At 35.8% G+C, this 20,067-nt stretch overlaps 1 protein-coding gene across 4 annotated transcripts in view; it reads left to right on the plus strand.

The window, feature by feature from the left end:
- The window catches only part of gpsm2l (G protein signaling modulator 2, like), a 35,755-nt gene that overhangs the window by 4,085 nt on the left and 11,603 nt on the right, over positions 1-20,067 (plus strand). For 2 of the 4 annotated variants that reach the window (XM_048177652.1, XM_048177651.1), the window contains 5 exons: positions 14,480-14,701; positions 14,794-14,929; positions 16,512-16,651; positions 16,858-16,981; positions 17,300-17,415. In XM_048177652.1, the coding sequence (XP_048033609.1) occupies positions 14,481-14,701; positions 14,794-14,929; positions 16,512-16,651; positions 16,858-16,981; positions 17,300-17,415 (737 nt within the window). In that variant the 5' untranslated portion in view covers position 14,480. Of the gene's footprint in view, positions 1-4,674; positions 5,055-14,479; positions 14,702-14,793; positions 14,930-16,511; positions 16,652-16,857; positions 16,982-17,299; positions 17,416-20,067 lie in introns of those variants that run through there. The other 2 variants (XM_048177650.1, XM_048177649.1) reach the window with 2 other exon arrangements.

Below are 20,067 nucleotides of genomic sequence, written 5' to 3' on the forward strand. Positions count from 1 at the left end.
TTCACCCTCAAGTTGTGCCAAACCTGTATGAAATTTTTTCTTCTGCTGAACACAAAAGAAGATATTCTGAAGAATATGGGTAACATTGACATCTGTAGTATGGGAAAAAAAATGCTATGGAAGTCAATGGGGACCAGAAACTTCTTGGTTACTGACATTTTTCATTCTAAAAAATACTGAGTTAAAAACAACCCAAATTGGGTAAATATAGGACAGAACACATGTCGGGTTAATTTTACCCAGCAAATTGGGTTGTTGATTTAACCCAGCATAAGATTTTTACTATAATACTAATTTTTTTTGTTTTTTTTACTTTATCCATGAATTAATGTTTACAGATTAATTTAAGTCCTCTAAACTTTTTTAAATAAAGCTACTCCACACAACCACTGGTTTGCATGATACTTCATTTATTTTCGATCACATTTTATTGTATAGCATATTTTATATAGTTTTTAATTGCCTACATTTAAGCTCGTTTAACGAATATTAGAAGTAAAAATTAAACATTTAGAAGTAATTCAAGTGTAATCGACCAGTCTCTGTTGTCCTGTTTATACCATAACGGCACTGGATCTCGTGCCGGAGATGTCTTGCATTCAGCGGGGGAACTTCTAACTTTACACCGCCGCCTGCGTTTTACTCGAAGATGAAAAATGCTGTGACTTTCCATCACGCGAAAAGACCAATGCAACACTCGTTTAGGTGACTCACATCGTGCCCCTGTATGTTACTTTGCATAAAATTAAACCGAACAATAACGAATTTTTAGATAAAATAAAACGTACACAATCCTGTATTTTACCGAAGACATGCACCAATTTGACGAATCTGCACTGCTCTCTCCTGAAGAGGTCGCAAAAAGCCTGCGATAAATAACTCAACCCCTGGGTTGTTACGTCTGACCCAGGATCTGGGTAACACCAAAACTACCCAAACACTGGGTTGTTATGTCTGACCCAGGAGCTGGGTAACACCAAAACTACCTAAACACTGGGTTGTTATGTCTGACCCAGGAGCTGGGTAACACCAAAACTACCCAAACACTGGGTTGTTACGTCTGACCCAGGAGCTGGGTAACACCAAAACTACCCAAACACTGGGTTGTTACGTCTGACCCAGGATCTGGGTAACACCAAAACTACCCAAACACTGGGTTGTTACGTCTGACCCAGGATCTGGGTAACACCAAAACTACCCAAACACTGGGTTGTTACGTCTGACCCAGGAGCTGGGTAACACCAAAACTACCCAAACACTGGGTTGTTACGTCTGACCCAGGATCTGGGTAACACCAAAACTACCCAAACACTGGGTTGTTACGTCTGACCCAGGAGCTGGGTAACACCAAAACTACCCAAACACTGGGTTGTTACGTCTGACCCAGGATCTGGGTAACACCAAAACTACCCAAACACTGGGTTGTTATGTCTGACCCAGGAGCTGGGTAACACCAAAACTACCTAAACACTGGGTTGTTATGTCTGACCCAGGAGCTGGGTAACACCAAAACTACCTAAACACTGGGTTGTTACGTCTGACCCAGGATCTGGGTAACACCAAAACTACCCAAACACTGGGTTGTTATGTCTGACCCAGGAGCTGGGTAACACCAAAACTACCTAAACACTGGGTTGTTATGTCTGACCCAGGAGCTGGGTAACACCAAAACTACCCAAACACTGGGTTGTTACGTCTGACCCAGGAGCTGGGTAACACCAAAACTACCCAAACACTGGGTTGTTACGTCTGACCCAGGATCTGGGTAACACCAAAACTACCCAAACACTGGGTTGTTACGTCTGACCCAGGATCTGGGTAACACCAAAACTACCCAAACACTGGGTTGTTACGTCTGACCCAGGAGCTGGGTAACACCAAAACTACCCAAACACTGGGTTGTTACGTCTGACCCAGGATCTGGGTAACACCAAAACTACCCAAACACTGGGTTGTTACGTCTGACCCAGGAGCTGGGTAACACCAAAACTACCCAAACACTGGGTTGTTACGTCTGACCCAGGATCTGGGTAACACCAAAACTACCCAAACACTGGGTTGTTATGTCTGACCCAGGATCTGGGTAACACCAAAACTACCTAAACACTGGGTTGTTATGTCTGACCCAGGAGCTGGGTAACACCAAAACTACCTAAACACTGGGTTGTTACGTCTGACCCAGGATCTGGGTAACACCAAAACTACCCAAACACTGGGTTGTTATGTCTGACCCAGGATCTGGGTAACACCAAAACTACCCAAACACTGGGTTGTTACGTCTGACCCAGGAGCTGGGTAACACCAAAACTACCCAAACACTGGGTTGTTACGTCTGACCCAGGATCTGGGTAACACCAAAACTACCCAAACACTGGGTTGTTACGTCTGACCCAGGAGCTGGGTAACACCAAAACTACCCAAACACTGGGTTGTTATGTCTGACCCAGGATCTGGGTAACACCAAAACTACCTAAACACTGGGTTGTTATGTCTGACCCAGGAGCTGGGTAACACCAAAACTACCTAAACACTGGGTTGTTACGTCTGACCCAGGATCTGGGTAACACCAAAACTACCCAAACACTGGGTTGTTATGTCTGACCCAGGAGCTGGGTAACACCAAAACTACCCAAACACTGGGTTGTTATGTCTGACCCAGGATCTGGGTAACACCAAAACTACCCAAACACTGGGTTGTTATGTCTGACCCAGGAGCTGGGTAACACCAAAACTACCTAAACACTGGGTTGTTATGTCTGACCCAGGAGCTGGGTAACACCAAAACTACCTAAACACTGGGTTGTTACGTCTGACCCAGGATCTGGGTAACACCAAAACTACCCAAACACTGGGTTGTTATGTCTGACCCAGGATCTGGGTAACACCAAAACTACCCAAACACTGGGTTGTTATGTCTGACCCAGGATCTGGGTAACACCAAAACTACCCAAACACTGGGTTGTTACGTCTGACCCAGGATCTGGGTAACACCAAAACTACCCAAACACTGGGTTGTTACGTCTGACCCAGGATCTGGGTAACACCAAAACTACCCAAACACTGGGTTGTTACGTCTGACCCAGGATCTGGGTAACACCAAAACTACCCAAACACTGGGTTGTTATGTCTGACCCAGGATCTGGGTAACACCAAAACTACCCAAACACTGGGTTGTTATGTCTGACCCAGGATCTGGGTAACACCAAAACTACCCAAACACTGGGTTGTTATGTCTGACCCAGGAGCTGGGTAACACCAAAACTACCTAAACACTGGGTTGTTATGTCTGACCCAGGAGCTGGGTAACACCAAAACTACCTAAACACTGGGTTGTTACGTCTGACCCAGGATCTGGGTAACACCAAAACTACCCAAACACTGGGTTGTTATGTCTGACCCAGGATCTGGGTAACACCAAAACTACCCAAACACTGGGTTGTTACGTCTGACCCAGGAGCTGGGTAACACCAAAACTACCCAAACACTGGGTTGTTACGTCTGACCCAGGAGCTGGGTAACACCAAAACTACCCAAACACTGGGTTGTTATGTCTGACCCAGGATCTGGGTAACACCAAAACTACCCAAACACCGACAACCCAAGACAAGATTTTTTAGAGTTCTTTTTTGTTCAGCAGAAGAAAGAAATTCATACAGGTTTAAAACAACTTGAAGGTGAGAAAATGATGACAGAATTTACATTTTTGGGTGAACTATCCCTTTAATTTTAAACTGAAAACCCTTTGTTTTCTCATAAAAGGGTTTATCACGCCAAACAGCCACTAGCTATGTTTCCATCCACCTATTTTTAGGCACATTTTGGGATATTGCATAAAAAACGCTGGATGGAAATGAGAAGATACGCATAAAATTCTAAAATAAAAAATGTTTTATCTTATAAGACGCACGTAAACTACAATGGATGCATTTACCAAATAAATCCCTCAATGCGCAAAAAAAAAAAAAAAACTCACATGACTTTGCCTTAACAAAGGACTAACTGGACTAACCAGTGGACCAATCGCATCACACAGCATCTAAAATGTTTGATCAACCTGAAATCCCTGAGCCAAAGCCTGTCATCAGAATGATTTTATGTAATGACCTCCTAAAACTGTCTCACATGAATGCACTCACAAACACCAGCATCCGAACGCAAGATAACAGCGTTTACTGCTTTTCATCTGCACTCTGAGACGCAAGTCATTTATGAAGAGCCACAGTGGCTTCCCAGATTGCAGCAACTTCCATCTTTATTACAGATATTTTGCACCAATTATACAGGAAGTAACGATTATGTTCGCTTTAACACTTGGGATGGAAACACTGCTATATTCACAAATGAAATATGCGATATTCCAATTTTGCGCAAAAGTAAAATTCGCAACTTTGGATGGAAACACATATAGTGTGAGGTTTCATCCCTTCAAATGAAATCAATCAAGATTACTGATGGTGATGGTTTCAGTCTTAGTTTTACATTGAAAACACTTTGTTTTTCTCATATGTTGGTTTATTAATTCAAACAGCCACTGTAAGACAACAACATGAACTTTCTATTCTGGGGAAAAAGTATCTTTTAATGGTCAGATGGTTGCTCACAGGGAAGTCAAGAGACTTCCTCATGTTCAGCCTTCCACATGAGATGTAACATGATATTTTCCAAGTCAGAATTAGTTTGTAGGGTGGAAGTGTACAGCTTGTTGTGATTAATCAGTCAATGACTGTTTTCTTAGTGAAATCATTAGCTACTTACACCTCAATGTGTGTGTGTGTGTGTGTGGGAGAGAGAGGATCATATTTCTCAGACTCTTTCTTTAGTGTCACTCGCCTGTCAGATGGTCAATGGTTCAGATACGGTGAAAACATGGACGTCTTCGCTCCATCTTTTCGTTTGTTCTTTGTTATAGGGTTATGATGACATGATATTAGATTTATTTTCAAATCTCTCGAGTGTTTGCTTTTGCATTTTTGTTTTAAACGTGGACTTTTACTATGAATCTAAATGGATGCGATCACAAAAGACGAGGATCAAGCGTTTCATGTCCGTTCCAGGTAGGAGAAAAGACTTGTCTTGCCATATGGTACACAAATCAACAGGTTAAAACTTTTAACTATAGCCATTTTTTGATGTGCATCCATTCTCTATGAACTCCATGTTTTTGCTGGTTATGGAGTGTATTATGCAACAGATCTTGCTGTAAATACCAAAAAAACCTGTCTTTCTTTTCATTGACGTGCACTTGTTTTTCCATCAGATAAACGTGGTTTGAAATGTAATACAGTGCTGCGGGTAGATGCGCGTGAATGAGGGCTCAGGTTGGCCGAGAGATCTCCTGTGTGTGCATTTTTAATAGCCGTGTTTAATAATTAAAATGAAGAGTCATCACTTGTTGGCACTGTTTTGTGTATTGTATTGCTGTCGTACATCCTGAAAAACTGTGTGACTGTCTCACACTGAAGCTGAAAGATGAGATTTTCTTTCCACGGAGTGATTTTCCACACATGGATAAAACATTTACAGGAAATAATTGGTGAGAACAGGAATGGGATCGAATTTGGCTTAGCATGTTTTGGAGTACATGCTCAAACCACTAGGTCATGGCTGAACCTGCAGAATTGGTTTTTCTTAGTCCGTGGGTTGAAGCGGCGCAATAGGACTAGTTTTGGCCGTGATTGGGCGAGTTTTGAATAGCAGTTAGGCTGGTTTTGTTATGCAAACCTGGCAGCCCTAGTTGGGATGGTTCCCCCAAGCATGGTCTTTTTAATCATCATTTCATCACAAATTTTGTCGCACCTTCATATCATTCCAAACCTATATGCTTTCCTTTCTTTTGTAGAACAAAAAAGGAGATGTTTAACAGGATGTTCAAAAGTCGTAGTTAATAGTGAGAACTGGAGCTAAACTACAGTGTGACCCAACTCATTTTTATTGTATGGAAAATAGACATTGTGCTAAACTTTCTCCTTTTTGAGTTCCACAGAACGATACGAGGGTGAATAATTAATGACCTGAATTTTCATTTTTGAGTGAACTGTCCCTTTAATGTCAGAGTTTTAAAAATGAACAGAAATAATGAGCAACATATGTCTGGTGTTTCAATGAGTATCAGTGAAATTCATTACTTCATGAGAAGTAGGAGTTAATATATGGTGCGAATTAGTCACTTGCATCGGTCAGTGGAGAAATCACGTCAGCCGCTCGGCCCGCATCCCACCTCGCTGAGGATAAAGAAATTAGAGCATGTGAACACTGCCAGCCTTCCGTTGAGGACACTCTGGGCAAAGCGCGGGATTTAACTTGGTCTAATGGATTTTCCCAGCGTGGCCTTGGTTACCTGACTGTTTTTTTGGCTGGAGTCGATTCGTTCTTCATGACAACATCTCACTCTACTTCAGCAGAAGATTAATTGATTTAGGGAGGCTTTCTTGGGTTGCTTTGTTCCTTGACACCGTTGTAAAGCCTTCTGAGTGACATTGAGTGGCTATATATTTACATATTTTAAAGAAAATTGTGCACTTGCCTATGCAAAATTTGCTGACTTGGTTGTTTGCTTACTGGTTCAAGCCAAAAGAGTGACTAGAGTTGTTTCTTGGGTCCCTCTGTCTTATTTTCTAAAATCTGAACACTGAGAAAGGTTATAGAACTGTCTTCAACAAGCCACATTATTTGGGAAATCACTCTTATCTCTGTTGCACAAATGGTGCAGGACTTAGTTAAAGCTTAATTCGTAGGGTTAGAGATTTGTTCTAATCCTTAATCTTGAGTATGAGCAATAGTAATAGTAATGCTTGACTTAGCAAGTAAAATGAAGTAACTATGCTTTAAAAATAAAGGTTCAAAAAGAGTGTTTTTGCAGCCATACTATGGAAGAATTTGAGGGACTTTTGTTCCCCAAAGAACCACAAAGAATGCCATTAAAGAGCCTTTATATTTAAGAATGTAGAAGAACGTTGGTTTCATAAAGAACCTTTCATTGAACAGTTCTTAAAAGAACCATTTTTTTTCTTGCTGTGAATAACATTCTACAAGTCTAAAGAACCCTTTTCCACTATAAAGAACCTTTTGTGGAGTGGAAAGATCCCATGGTTGTTAAAGGTTTATGGAACTATTAAGAACCACAAAGAATGTCAATAAAAAAACTTTATTTTTAAGAAACTAAAGAACCATAAAGAACCTTTCATTGAACCATTCTTAAAAGAACCATTTTTTCTTAGTGGTGTATAACATTTTACAAATCTAAAGAACCTTTTTTTCCACTGTAAATGAGCCTTTTGTGGAACAGATGTTAAAGGTTCTTCATGGAACTATAGATGCCAATAAAGAACCCTTATTTTTTAAGAATGTAGAATAACCATTTTTTGTTCCCCAAATAACCTTTCCGTGAACAGTTCTTAAAAGAACCCTTTTTTCTTGGTGTGTGAAGAATATATTAAAAATCTAAAGAACCTTTTTCCACTAAGAACCTTTTGTGGAATGGATGTTAAAGGTTCCTCGTGGAAGTATAGATGCTGATAAAGAACCCTTATTTTTTAGAGTGTAGGATAACCTTTTTAAAGAACCTTACAGTGAACAGTTCTTTTTAAAAGTCTAAAGAACCCTTTTCCAGTGTAAAGAACCTTTTGTGAAAAGGAAAGGTTCCATGGATTTTAAAGGTTCTTCATGGAACCATAAATGTCAATAAAGAAGCTTTATTTATAAGAGTGTAGAATAACTATTTTTTGTTCCCCAAAGAGCATTTCCGTGAACAGTTCTTAAAAGAACCCATTTTTCTCGGTGTGAACAATATATTAAAAATCTAAGGAATGTTTTTACACTATAAAAACCTTTTGTGAAATGGAAAATAAATGGAAAGGTTCCATGGATTTTAAAGGTTGCTCATGGAACTGTAAATGTCAGTAAATAACTTTTTTATTTATAAGAGTGTAAGTGAAAAAAAAAAAGAATTCAGTAGCTGCATAGCATTTTTTTACTGAGGTCGACCCACCCAACTGGAATAACAGGTTTAGGAGCAGGTTTCCCCCTTTATGCGTGATAATCTCCATGTGTCGTCTCACTCATAATTGGAATTGACGCTTGCCATCGGGTGTCCGTAGATGACATGGGCATGTTGCTCTGTTGCATCTGTTATCTGCAGGCTTACCACTGACCCTTCGTTTATGTGTGCTAGAGCCAGCGTAACCCGTCACGGCATGTCAACAACAAAACATTTCAGATGCTAAAGCCTCCTCTGGTTATGAATAGGATTCTCACTGGGGTAGAGGTTTGGGAAAGGTCTCACAGAGGCGGTTATCCTGGAATTTGGTGTCTTTTGGAAGAGGTAAATCAGTTTCGTGATGTGTCTGAGAAGGTTGAAGCCATGGGTCTCGTGCTGCACCCTGTGGAGAATTAAACGTGTCTATCACACTGGAGGAGACAAAGTCATCAAAAAGATTGAGATGTTTAGACGGTGCACTGAATTTTCTAAAAAGAAAGAGGATAAAAGGTGAGCTTTTCTGCACACAATTGTCATATGTGGTTGCTAGGGCATTGCTGTGTTGGGTGGATGATTAAGGTGATTGCTAGGAAGTTGCTATGAGGTCATTCCATGCCAACTCAACCAGAGGTCCCCGGCTAAATGTATTATTATTTTTTTTCTCTCTGGTGAAAGAAATACATAAATGAAGAAGAAAGACAAAATATTAATTGTCATGAATGTATATTTACTGTTTTGTAGAGGGGGGTAAAAATGTAAAAAAAACTTTAGAAAGATGGCAGCATCATCGTTTTATTTTTACACAGTGATTGATAGGTCTATTAGCAAAATCTTTTGACATTTTACCAATTTTTGTTGCATTATATGCCAACGGTGACAGTTCAAAAATGGCAAAAAGCACTTCTTGTGTTTTTTGCCTCAAGTTTGCATGCCTGTAACTCAAGAAGTTTTAAAGATATCTTAATATCCTTTTAGTATCTGGTTCTTATCAAACTATTCTTTTAGTATCTTTATTTTAAAGGCCCTCGATTGTTCAGTCCCAGAGATATCGAGATCTTAATGCGGCTCCATGAGTAAATTTGTAAACTGTACAGTGGTCAATTTCAGTGGTCAAACACCAAATGTGGGTCACTTTCCATACAGCTGATGTGCCTGTAACACTAAAACTATTAAAGATATCTTAATATCCTTCTAGATTCTAATTGTTAATAAACTATTCTTTTGGAATCTTCATTTTTAAGGCCCTATATATTTCAATCCCATAGATACTGGGATCCCAATGCGACTCGTACAACATACCGCTCTAAGTGCCTAAATATATAGATATATATATATATTTCTGAAATTTACATGTAATTCAGGAGGGTTAAAGATATATCTTAATATTTTAGAGTTTTGATCCTATGAATTTTTTCTTATGGAATCTTTCTTTTTAAAGGCCCTAAATGGTTCAATCCCAGAGACATTGAGATGTTAATGTGGTAACGTAATTATGACACTGCGTAATTGAATTCTTGGTAATCTCAGAAGCTGTTAAAATGAACAAAATCCCTTCTTCCAAATATCCCTAAAACAGATTCAAATATACAGGTGCTGGTCATATAATTAGAATATCATCAAAAAGTTGATTTATTTCACTAATTCCATTCAAAAAGTGAAACTTGTATATTATATTCATTCATTACACACAGACTGATATATTTCAAATGTTTATTTCTTTTAATTTTGATGATTATAACTGACAACTAAGGAAAATCCCAAATTCAGTATCTCAGAAAATTAGAAATATTACTTAAGACCAATACAAAGAACAGATTTTTAGAAATCTTGGCCAACTGAAAAGTATGAACATGAAATGCATGAGCATGTACAGCCCTCAATACTTAGTTGGGGCTCCTTTTGCCTGAATTACTGCAGCAATGCGGCGTGGCATGGAGTCGATCAGTCTGTGGCACTGCTCAGGTGTTATGAGAGCCCAGGTTGCTCTGATAGTGGCCTTCAGCTCTTCTGCATTGTTGGGTCTGGCATATCGCATCTTCCTCTTCACAATACCCCATAGATTTCCTATGGGGTTAAGGTCAGGCGAGTTTGCTGGCCAATTAAGAACAGGGATACCATGGTCCTTAAACCAGGTACTGGTAGCTTTGGCACTGTGTGCAGGTGCCAAGTCCTGTTGGAAAATTAAAATTTGCATCTCCATAAAGTTGGTCAGCAGCAGGACGCATGAAGTACTCTAAAACCTCCTGGTATACGGCTGTGTTGACCTTTGACCTCAGAAAACACAGTGGACCAACACCAGCAGATGACATGGCACCCCAAACCATCACTGACTGTGGAAACTTTACACTGGACCTCAAGCAACGTGGATTGTCTGCCTCTCCTCTCTTCCTCCAGACTCTGGGACCCTGATTTCCAAAGGAAATGCAAAATTTACTTTCATCAGAGAACATAACTTTGGACCACCCATCAGCAGTCCAGTCCTTTTTGTCTTTAGACACTTCTGACGATGTCTGTTGTTCAAGAGTGGCTTGACACAAGGAATGCGACAGCTGAAACCCATGTCTTGCATACGTCTGTGCGTAGTGGTTCTTGAAGCACTGACTCCAGCTGCAGTCCACTCTTTGTGAATCTCCACACATTTTTGAATGGGATTTGTTTCACAATCCTCTCCAGGGTGTGGTTATACGTATTGCTTGTACACTTTTTTTCTACCACATATTTTCCTTCCCTTCGCCTCTCTAATAATGTGCTTGGACACAGAGCTCTGTGAACAGCCAGCCTCTTTTGCAATGACCTTTTGTGTCTTGCCCTCCTTGTGCAAGGTGTCAATGGTCGTCTTTTGGACAACTGTCAAGTCAGCAGTCTTCCTCATGATTGTGTAGCCTACAGAACTAGACTGAGAGACCATTTAAAGGCCTTTGCAGGTGTTTTGAGTTAATTAGCTGATTAGAGTGTGGCACCAGGTGTCTTCAATATTGAACCTTTTCACAATATTCTAATTTTCTGAGATACTGAATTTGGGATTTTCCTTAGTTGTCAGTTATAATCATCAAAATTAAAAGAAATAAACATTTGAATTATATCAGTCTGTGTGTAATGAATGAATATAATATACAAGTTTCACTTTTTGAATTGAATTAGTGAAATAAATCAACTTTTTGATGATATTCTAATTATATGACCAGCACCTGTACATTCTTATAAATACACTTTTGAGAGCAAGTTAATGTGCCTCAACTTAACCATTCACTGTGGAATTTTGGTTCTCAGAGAGGGATGTTCTACGCAATGGTTTTGATAGAGGGAAGCATGATACATTTCTAGTTTCAACATTATTTATTCTTCAGACATTCCTCTTTAAATGCAATAAGTATCAGCTGTGTCAAAGCAAAGGCAAGCAAACTTTGGAAAAACAATATTTATGGAACACAGGCAGGTATGTTCAATACATTTCTAGTTTCAACATTATTTGTTTAAAAAAAAAAAATAATAAAAATAAATATATATATATATATATATATATATATATATATATATATATATATATATATATATATATATATATATATATATAAATATATATATGAGCCGCATTAACTTCTCCATATCTCTGTGAATGAACCGTGTAAGTCCTTTAAAATGAAGATACCAAAAGAAACGTACAACCATTTTCAACATTGATAATTGTTTCTTGAGCAGCAAATTGACATATTAGAATGATTTCTGAAGGATCATGTGACACTGAAGACTGGAGTAATGATCTGAAAATTCAGCTTTGATCACAGGAATAAATAATATTTTAAAATATATTTATTTTTTACTTTTTGATCTAATAAATGCAGCCTTAGTGAGTGTATAAGAGACTTCTTTCAAAAACATTAAAAAATCTTTGTAACCCCAACATTGACTTAAAATGAATTCAATTTAAATTTTGATTTTTATTATTTCAAAGAATATCTTTCAAAAGCATTAAAAAAATCTTACAGACCCCAGATGTATTAATTGGTAATGTATGTATTTCAGTTGTTTTTGATGACGTGGTAAGGAAGTTGTGCATTTTTCTTATGTAATAGCTATGAATCATTCTGTATTTTTTTTTTCTTTCATAACTGACAATGTTTCCTATGACAAGACACGTTACGTCGCTTCTTGCTAGTTTCTCATTTTCATTCCCTCCAAATATTTCTGCATTTTAAACCTCAGATATGTTGTGATTGACTGATTTTGTCTCTTCACTCAGCGTTTTCACATTTGGTGAGGACCCAAAAGTGTACTTGTTATGTCTACATAACATGAACGCACACTCTGAAAGAACAAACAGAAGTCCTTGCATGCAAATACAACATATTTGTTTATATTGTGATACTTTAGAAGGTTTACTGGCATTCCAGTCAGTGGTTCTCCTTGATTCTTGGAAGCTCCTTGATTCTTATTCATTCTATGACAGCATTGAACTGTACACATGTGAGTCATTCCTATTTTTATTGCATGTCAGCAGACAAGATGTTTTCAAGAACTTGTGTAGACATAGTCCTAATAATGTTGGTGTTGTAATAATTCTTTCTAGATTTTTCTGCTATATCCGTGGAATGCTTTTGATTACCACAGATGATAAATGTAACCTGTCCCTTAGTGTGTATAAAAGAATGGGAAATGCAATGGGAAAACTGGACTGTTCATTAGGTTGCTCTTTTCTTTCAATAGTCTCATCAAACTGAAATATTTGATTATTTCATTTTATAAGTTCTCTCAGAACTTCCCTTACTTTGCTTGTAAATAGATATTTAGTTGAAAATAAACTAATAAAATATGTAGCTATGTATTTATTTATTTAATTAATTTTTAAATATGTATTAGTACTGTCAAATCGATTAATCATAATTATTCGCATATATAACTTTTGTGTTTGATGCAATTAATCACTTGATGCAGTTAATCGATTTTTACAGCACTAACATTTATTTTATTTATATATTCATTTATATATTTTTTTTTCTTTTTCATTTTTTTGACTTTTTTTTTGTCTCTGATCTCATAAATAAAGCTCTCTATGGCTCTGTCTGAAATTGCATACTCTCATGAGTAGATACTTATTTTGAGTAAGTACGTACTAGTGTTCTATATAGGGCTGCACAACGATTAATCGCGATTAATCGTTTGCAAAATAAAAGTCTGTGTTTACATAATATATGTGTGTGTTCAGTGTATAATAATTATGTATATATAAATACATGCACATACATGTATCTATTTAAGAAAAAAATTATATTTATATATATAAAATATTTATATTTATATGTAATATAAAATACATATAAATATGTATATTTATTTATACATGTATGTGCATGTATTTATATATACATAATTATTATACACCGAACACACACATATATTATGTAAACACAGACTTTTATTTTGCAAACGATTAATCGCGATTAATTGTTGTGCAGCCCTAGTTCTATATAGTATGAATGTAATCCGGACGTACTACATCTGCCATGTTTTGAGCAGGGGGAAGTTTCTTTTAAAAATAATGCATTACAATATTGCCTTACTCTCTAAAAAGTAACTAATTGCGTTACTTAGTTACTGAAAAGTAATGCATTACATTAATTTTGTGTTATGTTTCTCACCTGAGCTGGGTTTGCTTGTTATTTTTTAATAACAACAAAAAAAGTTCTATTCTGGCAGATGTTTAGGCCCTTTCACACCAAAAGTGAGATGAATAAGCCTCAGGCTGAAGGAAATGCATATTTACTCCTGTACAGTAGAGGGCGCAGCTCAAACAAACCTTTCAGATTTGCTGCCATTCTGGATTATAGAATAGGTTCCACACTCTTATTTCTAAATCTAATATTCTGAGATTTTGAGATTGCATTTCACTGTTTTTATTCATTTTGAAGAATACTGAATGTATTTGTGCAAGTGCGATGAGTAAATGCATGCTCACATTTAGTCTAGAACTACAATAACCATCATGTTCACACAGCGCGCATAACAACTCTGCACTTTATTTCTCTCAACATGAGGGCAGGAGAGCTGTCGGTCAATAAATGTGAAAAAGTAACTTATGTTACTTATTTGAAAAAAAGTAACTTTTGTTGTAAATTGAAAAAGTAATGCGTTACTTTACTAGTTACTTAAAAAAAAGCAAATTCAGGTTACTTGTAATGCATTACCCTCCAACACTGATGTTGTCATTATCATGTGACCTACCAGTGACAGTTGTGTCGCTTCACTGCCATTCACAAGTCCTCTCCCGTGGCCTCATGGGATAGTAAAGTGTCCATAGTATTCATACTTCAGAGTCTCGCCCGAAGTACTTTTCGCCCCTACACTTTTATGGCCACTGTGAATTCGGACATGCTTCTCTTGTCACATACTGTTTTTCACTTACTGTATAGTAGGGAAGTGTGCTATTTCGACCGCATCCTACGTCTGAATACTACCTCATTTTTTCCTAATCATGCTCTTTGCTCACCTCTCTGCTGCCCCCTGCAGGATGGAGGCCTCGTGTCTGGAACTAGCTCTGGAAGGTGAGCGTCTGTGTAAAGTGGGAGATTACCGTGCGGGCGTTTCCTTTTTCGAGTCGGCTATCCAGGTGGGCACAGAAGACCTGCAGATTTTGAGTGCCATCTACAGTCAGCTGGGAAACGCCTACTTCCACCTGCACGACTACAACAAGGCGCTGGAATACCATCGGCATGACCTGACTCTCACCAGGTCTGAATCTGGAATGTTATGTCATTGTTTTAAAGCTGGTAGGATTATATTCTTATCTAAAATAATAAGTTTTATTGTTATGACTCTTTTAGAACTATCGGAGATCAGCTAGGAGAAGCTAAAGCCAGTGGAAACCTTGGAAACACGTTGAAGGTTTTGGGACGCTATGATGAAGCAGCAGTTTGTTGCCAAAGGCACTTGGATATTTCCAGGATGCTCCATGATAAGGTGAGGTGTTAAATGGAACTAAAGGCATTTTAATGCAATAGCTTAAGCCAAAATGAAGTTTCTGTCATCATTTACTCTCTTCAAAACCTGTATGAGGTTTCTTTCTTCTGTCAAAACACACAAAATAAGATATCTTAAAACATCTACACGAATCAATGCCGTTCTGTGCTGATGTCAAACCTGACATGTCAAGGCACAATGTACATATGTGCGATGTGTATGTGAGAGTAAGATGTGACAGCCACGGTGGAAGCTATCATATGGCGTCATCAGACTGGGAACATCACATATTGAATAGTATTGACTGTTTTTATGGCACTTCTTGTCCTTTTTTGAAAATTGAAGCTCTTGGTCACAATATGTTTGCAGAACCAAAGAGAACCTTCAGCAAAAAAAAACAAAAAACAAACAAATAAAAAACAAGCCTAATTGTAAAATATGGCGAGCAGATAAAATAAAAAGCTGTTTAAATGCGTTCATTGACTGATATTTATTTCTTGATGTTAGCAAGTAAATAAATACATTATTTATAAATAAAACTGACTATTCAAATATAAATAAATAAAATTGTATTAATTTAATTGCTAAAATAAACATAAAACTTACTGTTCAATTAAATAAATCAATAAATAAAAATCAGATTAATTTTGAAATTGTCATAAGGACTTTTTATTTATTTTGTATTAACTTTCCCATAAAAATGTGATTATATATTGTTATTTAAACTTTCAATAATATTGTGACAATTACTGTATTTTTAATTAATTTATTTGTTTAAACAAGATACAAGGAATATGAACAAAGCAACAACAAAAATATTTTTTATTATTTTATTTTATTTATTATTTAAATAGTATGTTATTAACAATATATGCCTATATCTTCCACTCCAATAAAAGGTTAAAATGGTCTTTTTATTTACTAATATTTATTTAGTGATGCAAATAATACATAACCATATAAAACATATATAAATTAAATATAATTTATTTTTATTTCTAAAATAGAATAACCAAAAAAAAAAAAAAAAAAAAAAAAAAAAATATATATATATATATATATATATATATATATATATATATATATATATATATATATATATATATATACAAATATAATAAATTAATTGTTTATTGACAGTTTTATTTATTTTTTTAACCTCAATAAATAAATGATATTTTAAATAAATTGTGATGGGATTTCTTTGGAAATTGTCTTAAGGTCATAAGCATTTTTCAGTTTTTTAAACATTTTTGAAATAAAGTGTCTTTATTATAAATTATCAAGCACATTTTTTTCAGATTAATGGGATATAATGTTTTGCTTATATCTCCCATGTCTAAGGTTGAGTAAATGATGACAGATTATTTTTATACCTTTGAATTCCACTTGAATGGCCAAGTTTGCCTCGGATGTTTTTGGAAGTCACATGAAGTCCTGTTCACTAAAGACACGGCTTGATCTATTTTAGCAGACCATAAACATAGTTTAAATGCAAGCTGTCGATCTGTTTTAAGGGTGTGTAATCAGTGCTGGTTGTGTGTGTGTTGTCTGGATGTGTGTCTGTGTGTGGTTTTGTTAGGTGGGGCAGGCTCGAGCGCTGTATAATTATGGGAATGTGTACCACGCCAAAGGGAAGAACATATGTTGGAGCGGTATGGACCCTGGAGACTTTCCCGAGGAGGCACGCATCGCTCTAAAGAAAGCAACTGAGTACTATGAGTGAGCAAGCCAGCGTTCGTTGTTTTCATTCCTTTGAATGGCCAAAACTAGTGTGTAGACGACACACATGTGCCAAAAGACAAAATAGTTCATTTCTGAAAGAGATTTGTTTGGCCTCACGAGCAGTAATGTTTTCCAAAAGCATGCTAAACTTTTATTATTTTATCTCCCCTGCTGTATCTTATACTGTACGTCTCTGTTTGAAGAGCGAATCTGGCCATTGTGAAGGAGTTGGGGGACAGAGCGGCACAGGGCAGGACCTACGGTAACCTTGGCAACTCGCACTATTTGCTTGGAAACTTCCAGGATGCAGTTCTTGCCCACGAGCAGGTATTTCATACTGAGAGCTTCTTAATGAAGCTGTTAGTTTTACATCTAAATGTACTGGTTTCTATTAAAATGCACAAACTAAAAATTATGGGGGAAAACTGCACAAACTATAATAAATGATGGATTAGTGTACAGAAGGTTTGTATTATTGTGTTAACAATAATTAATTATAATATTTATATAACACTATACTTGTTATGATAATTAAAATAAATATTACTACATATTCAATAATAAATATATTGTAGTCTGTAGATCTGTAGTGCAGAAAATACGTTTCATTATGTAAATATTAATAATGCTTTCTTCTTTTTACAGCGTCTTCTTATTGCGAAGGAGTTTGGAGACAGAGCCGCAGAGCGGAGAGCATATTGCAACCTGGGAAATGCATACGTATTCCTTGGGCAGTTTGAAGTTGCAGCTGAACATTACAAGTCAGTTTGCTAGTAGTTTATTTTATTTTATTTTATTTTAAAATTTGTTTCTATTTTTATTTTTACCATGTACAAGCAAGGAATACAAACAAAGGAACAACAACATTTTATTTATTTATTTATTTATTATTCTATTAATTTTTTTAAAATATTTGTTTCTAAGTTTTTAACAGTATACAAGCAAGGAATACAAACAAAGTAACAACAACAATAATTATTTAATTTTATTATTTAATTTTATTTTTTATATTACTTATTTTTTAAATATTTGTTTCTACATTTTTTACCATGTACAAGCAAGGAATACGAACAAAGGAACAAAAACCATAATTTTATTTATTTATTTATTTATTTATTAATTTATTTATTTATTGTTGTTTTTATTTTTATTATTATTATTATTATTTTTTTTCTAAGCTATTAACAATATATAAGCAATAAATATGAACAAAGCAACAACAACAATAATTATTTTATTTTATTTATAAATTTGTTTCAAAGTTTAACAATATACCAGCAAGGAATACGAACAAAGGAACAACAACAATATTTATTTAATTTTATTTTTTATTTTTTATTATTTAATTTTTTTTTTTTCTAAGCTATTAACAATATATAAGTAATGAATATGAACAAAGCAACAACAACAATAATTATTTTATTTTATTTTATTTTATTTTTAAAATTTGTTTCTAAGTTTTTAACAATATACAAGCAAGGAATACTATGGAAGCCCGTTTCCGCCACTAAAAAAAAAAAAAAACATCACTAAAAAAATAAAATAAATAAAAAGCCACTAAAAAAAAAAAAAAAAAAGATGAATTGCGACTTTTTATCTCAGAATTCTGACTTTTTAACTCACAATTGCGAGTTATAAAGTCAGAATTCTGAGATATAAAGTCGCAATTGCGTGATATAAAGTCAGAATTCTGAGATATAAAGTCGCAATTGCGTGATATAAAGTCAGAATTCTGAGATATAAAGTCGCAATTGCGTGATATAAAGTTAGAATTGCGAGATATAAAGTCGCAATTGCGTGATATAAAGTCAGAATTCTGAGATATAAAGTCGCAATTGCGTGATATAAAGTCAGAATTCTGAGATATAAAGTCGCAATTGCGAGTTATAAAGTCAGAATTCTGAGATATAAAGTCGCAATTGCGTGATATAAAGTCAGAATTCTGAGATATAAAGTCGCAATTGCGAGTTATAAAGTCAGAATTCTGAGATATAAAGTCGCAATTGCGTGATATAAAGTCAGAATTCTGAGATATAAAGTCGCAATTGCGAGTTATAAAGTCAGAATTCTGAGATATAAAGTCGCAATTGCGTGATAAAAAGTCAGAATTCTGAGATAAAAAGTCGCAATTGCGAGTTATAAAGTCAGAATTCTGAGATATAAAGTCGCAATTGCGTGATAAAAAGTCAGAATTCTGAGATATAAAGTCGCAATTGCGTGATAAAAAGTCAGAATTCTGACTTTTTTTCTCGCAATTAACTGATGGTCAGTATCTCTGTCTATAACAGTGCATCCAACGATAGCCGTGCTGCCGTGAAGTCTGAAGCTGTTGGTGTATAAAATATGCCACTTCAGCTTTGTCTGATTTATTGCACCTCTGCCACAGCTGATTCTTCTTATTATGATTATTATTATATTGTTATTATTGTGCAAAATTCATTAGTGTATCCATTCTGTTAAAAACAACTTTTACTGTCCAAATACCGTTTCCGCCACTAAAAAAAAAAAAAAACATCACTAAAAAAATAAAATAAATAAAAAGCCACTAAAAAAAAAAAAAAAAAGATGAATTGCGACTTTTTATCTCAGAATTCTGACTTTTTAACTCACAATTGCGTGATATAAAGTCAGAATTCTGAGATATAAATACTGATACTGACCATCAGTTAATTGCGAGAAAAAAAGTCAGAATTCTGACTTTTTATCACGCAATTGCGAGTTTATATCTCAGAATTCTGACTTTTTATCACGCAGTTGCGAGTTTATATCTCAGAATTCTGACTTTTTATCACGCAATTGCGACTTTATATCTCAGAATTCTGACTTTATATCACGCAATTGCGACTTTATATCTCAGAATTCTGACTTTTTATCACGCAATTGCGACTGTATATCTCAGAATTCTGACTTTTTATCACGCAATTGCGACTTTATATCTCAGAATTCTGACATTTTATCACGCAGTTGCGAGTTTATATCTCAGAATTCTGACTTTTTATCACGCAATTGCGACTTTATATCTCAGAATTCTGACTTTATATCACGCAATTGCGACTTTATATCTCAGAATTCTGACTTTTTATCACGCAATTGCGACTTTATATCTCAGAATTCTGACTTTTTATCACGCAGTTGCGACTTTATATCTCAGAATTCTGACTTTTTATCACGCAATTGCGACTTTATATCTCAGAATTCTGACTTTATATCACGCAATTGCGACTTTATATCTCAGAATTCTGACTTTATATCACGCAATTGCGAGTTTATATCTCAGAATTCTGACTTTTTATCACGCAATTGCGACTTTATATCTCAGAATTCTGACTTTTTATCACGCAATTGCGACTTTATATCTCAGAATTCTGACTTTATATCACGCAATTGCGACTTTATATCTCAGAATTCTGACT

This window comes from Megalobrama amblycephala, linkage group LG24 (genome assembly GCF_018812025.1).
Source record: "Megalobrama amblycephala isolate DHTTF-2021 linkage group LG24, ASM1881202v1, whole genome shotgun sequence".
Classification (NCBI taxonomy): domain Eukaryota; kingdom Metazoa; phylum Chordata; class Actinopteri; order Cypriniformes; family Xenocyprididae; genus Megalobrama; species Megalobrama amblycephala.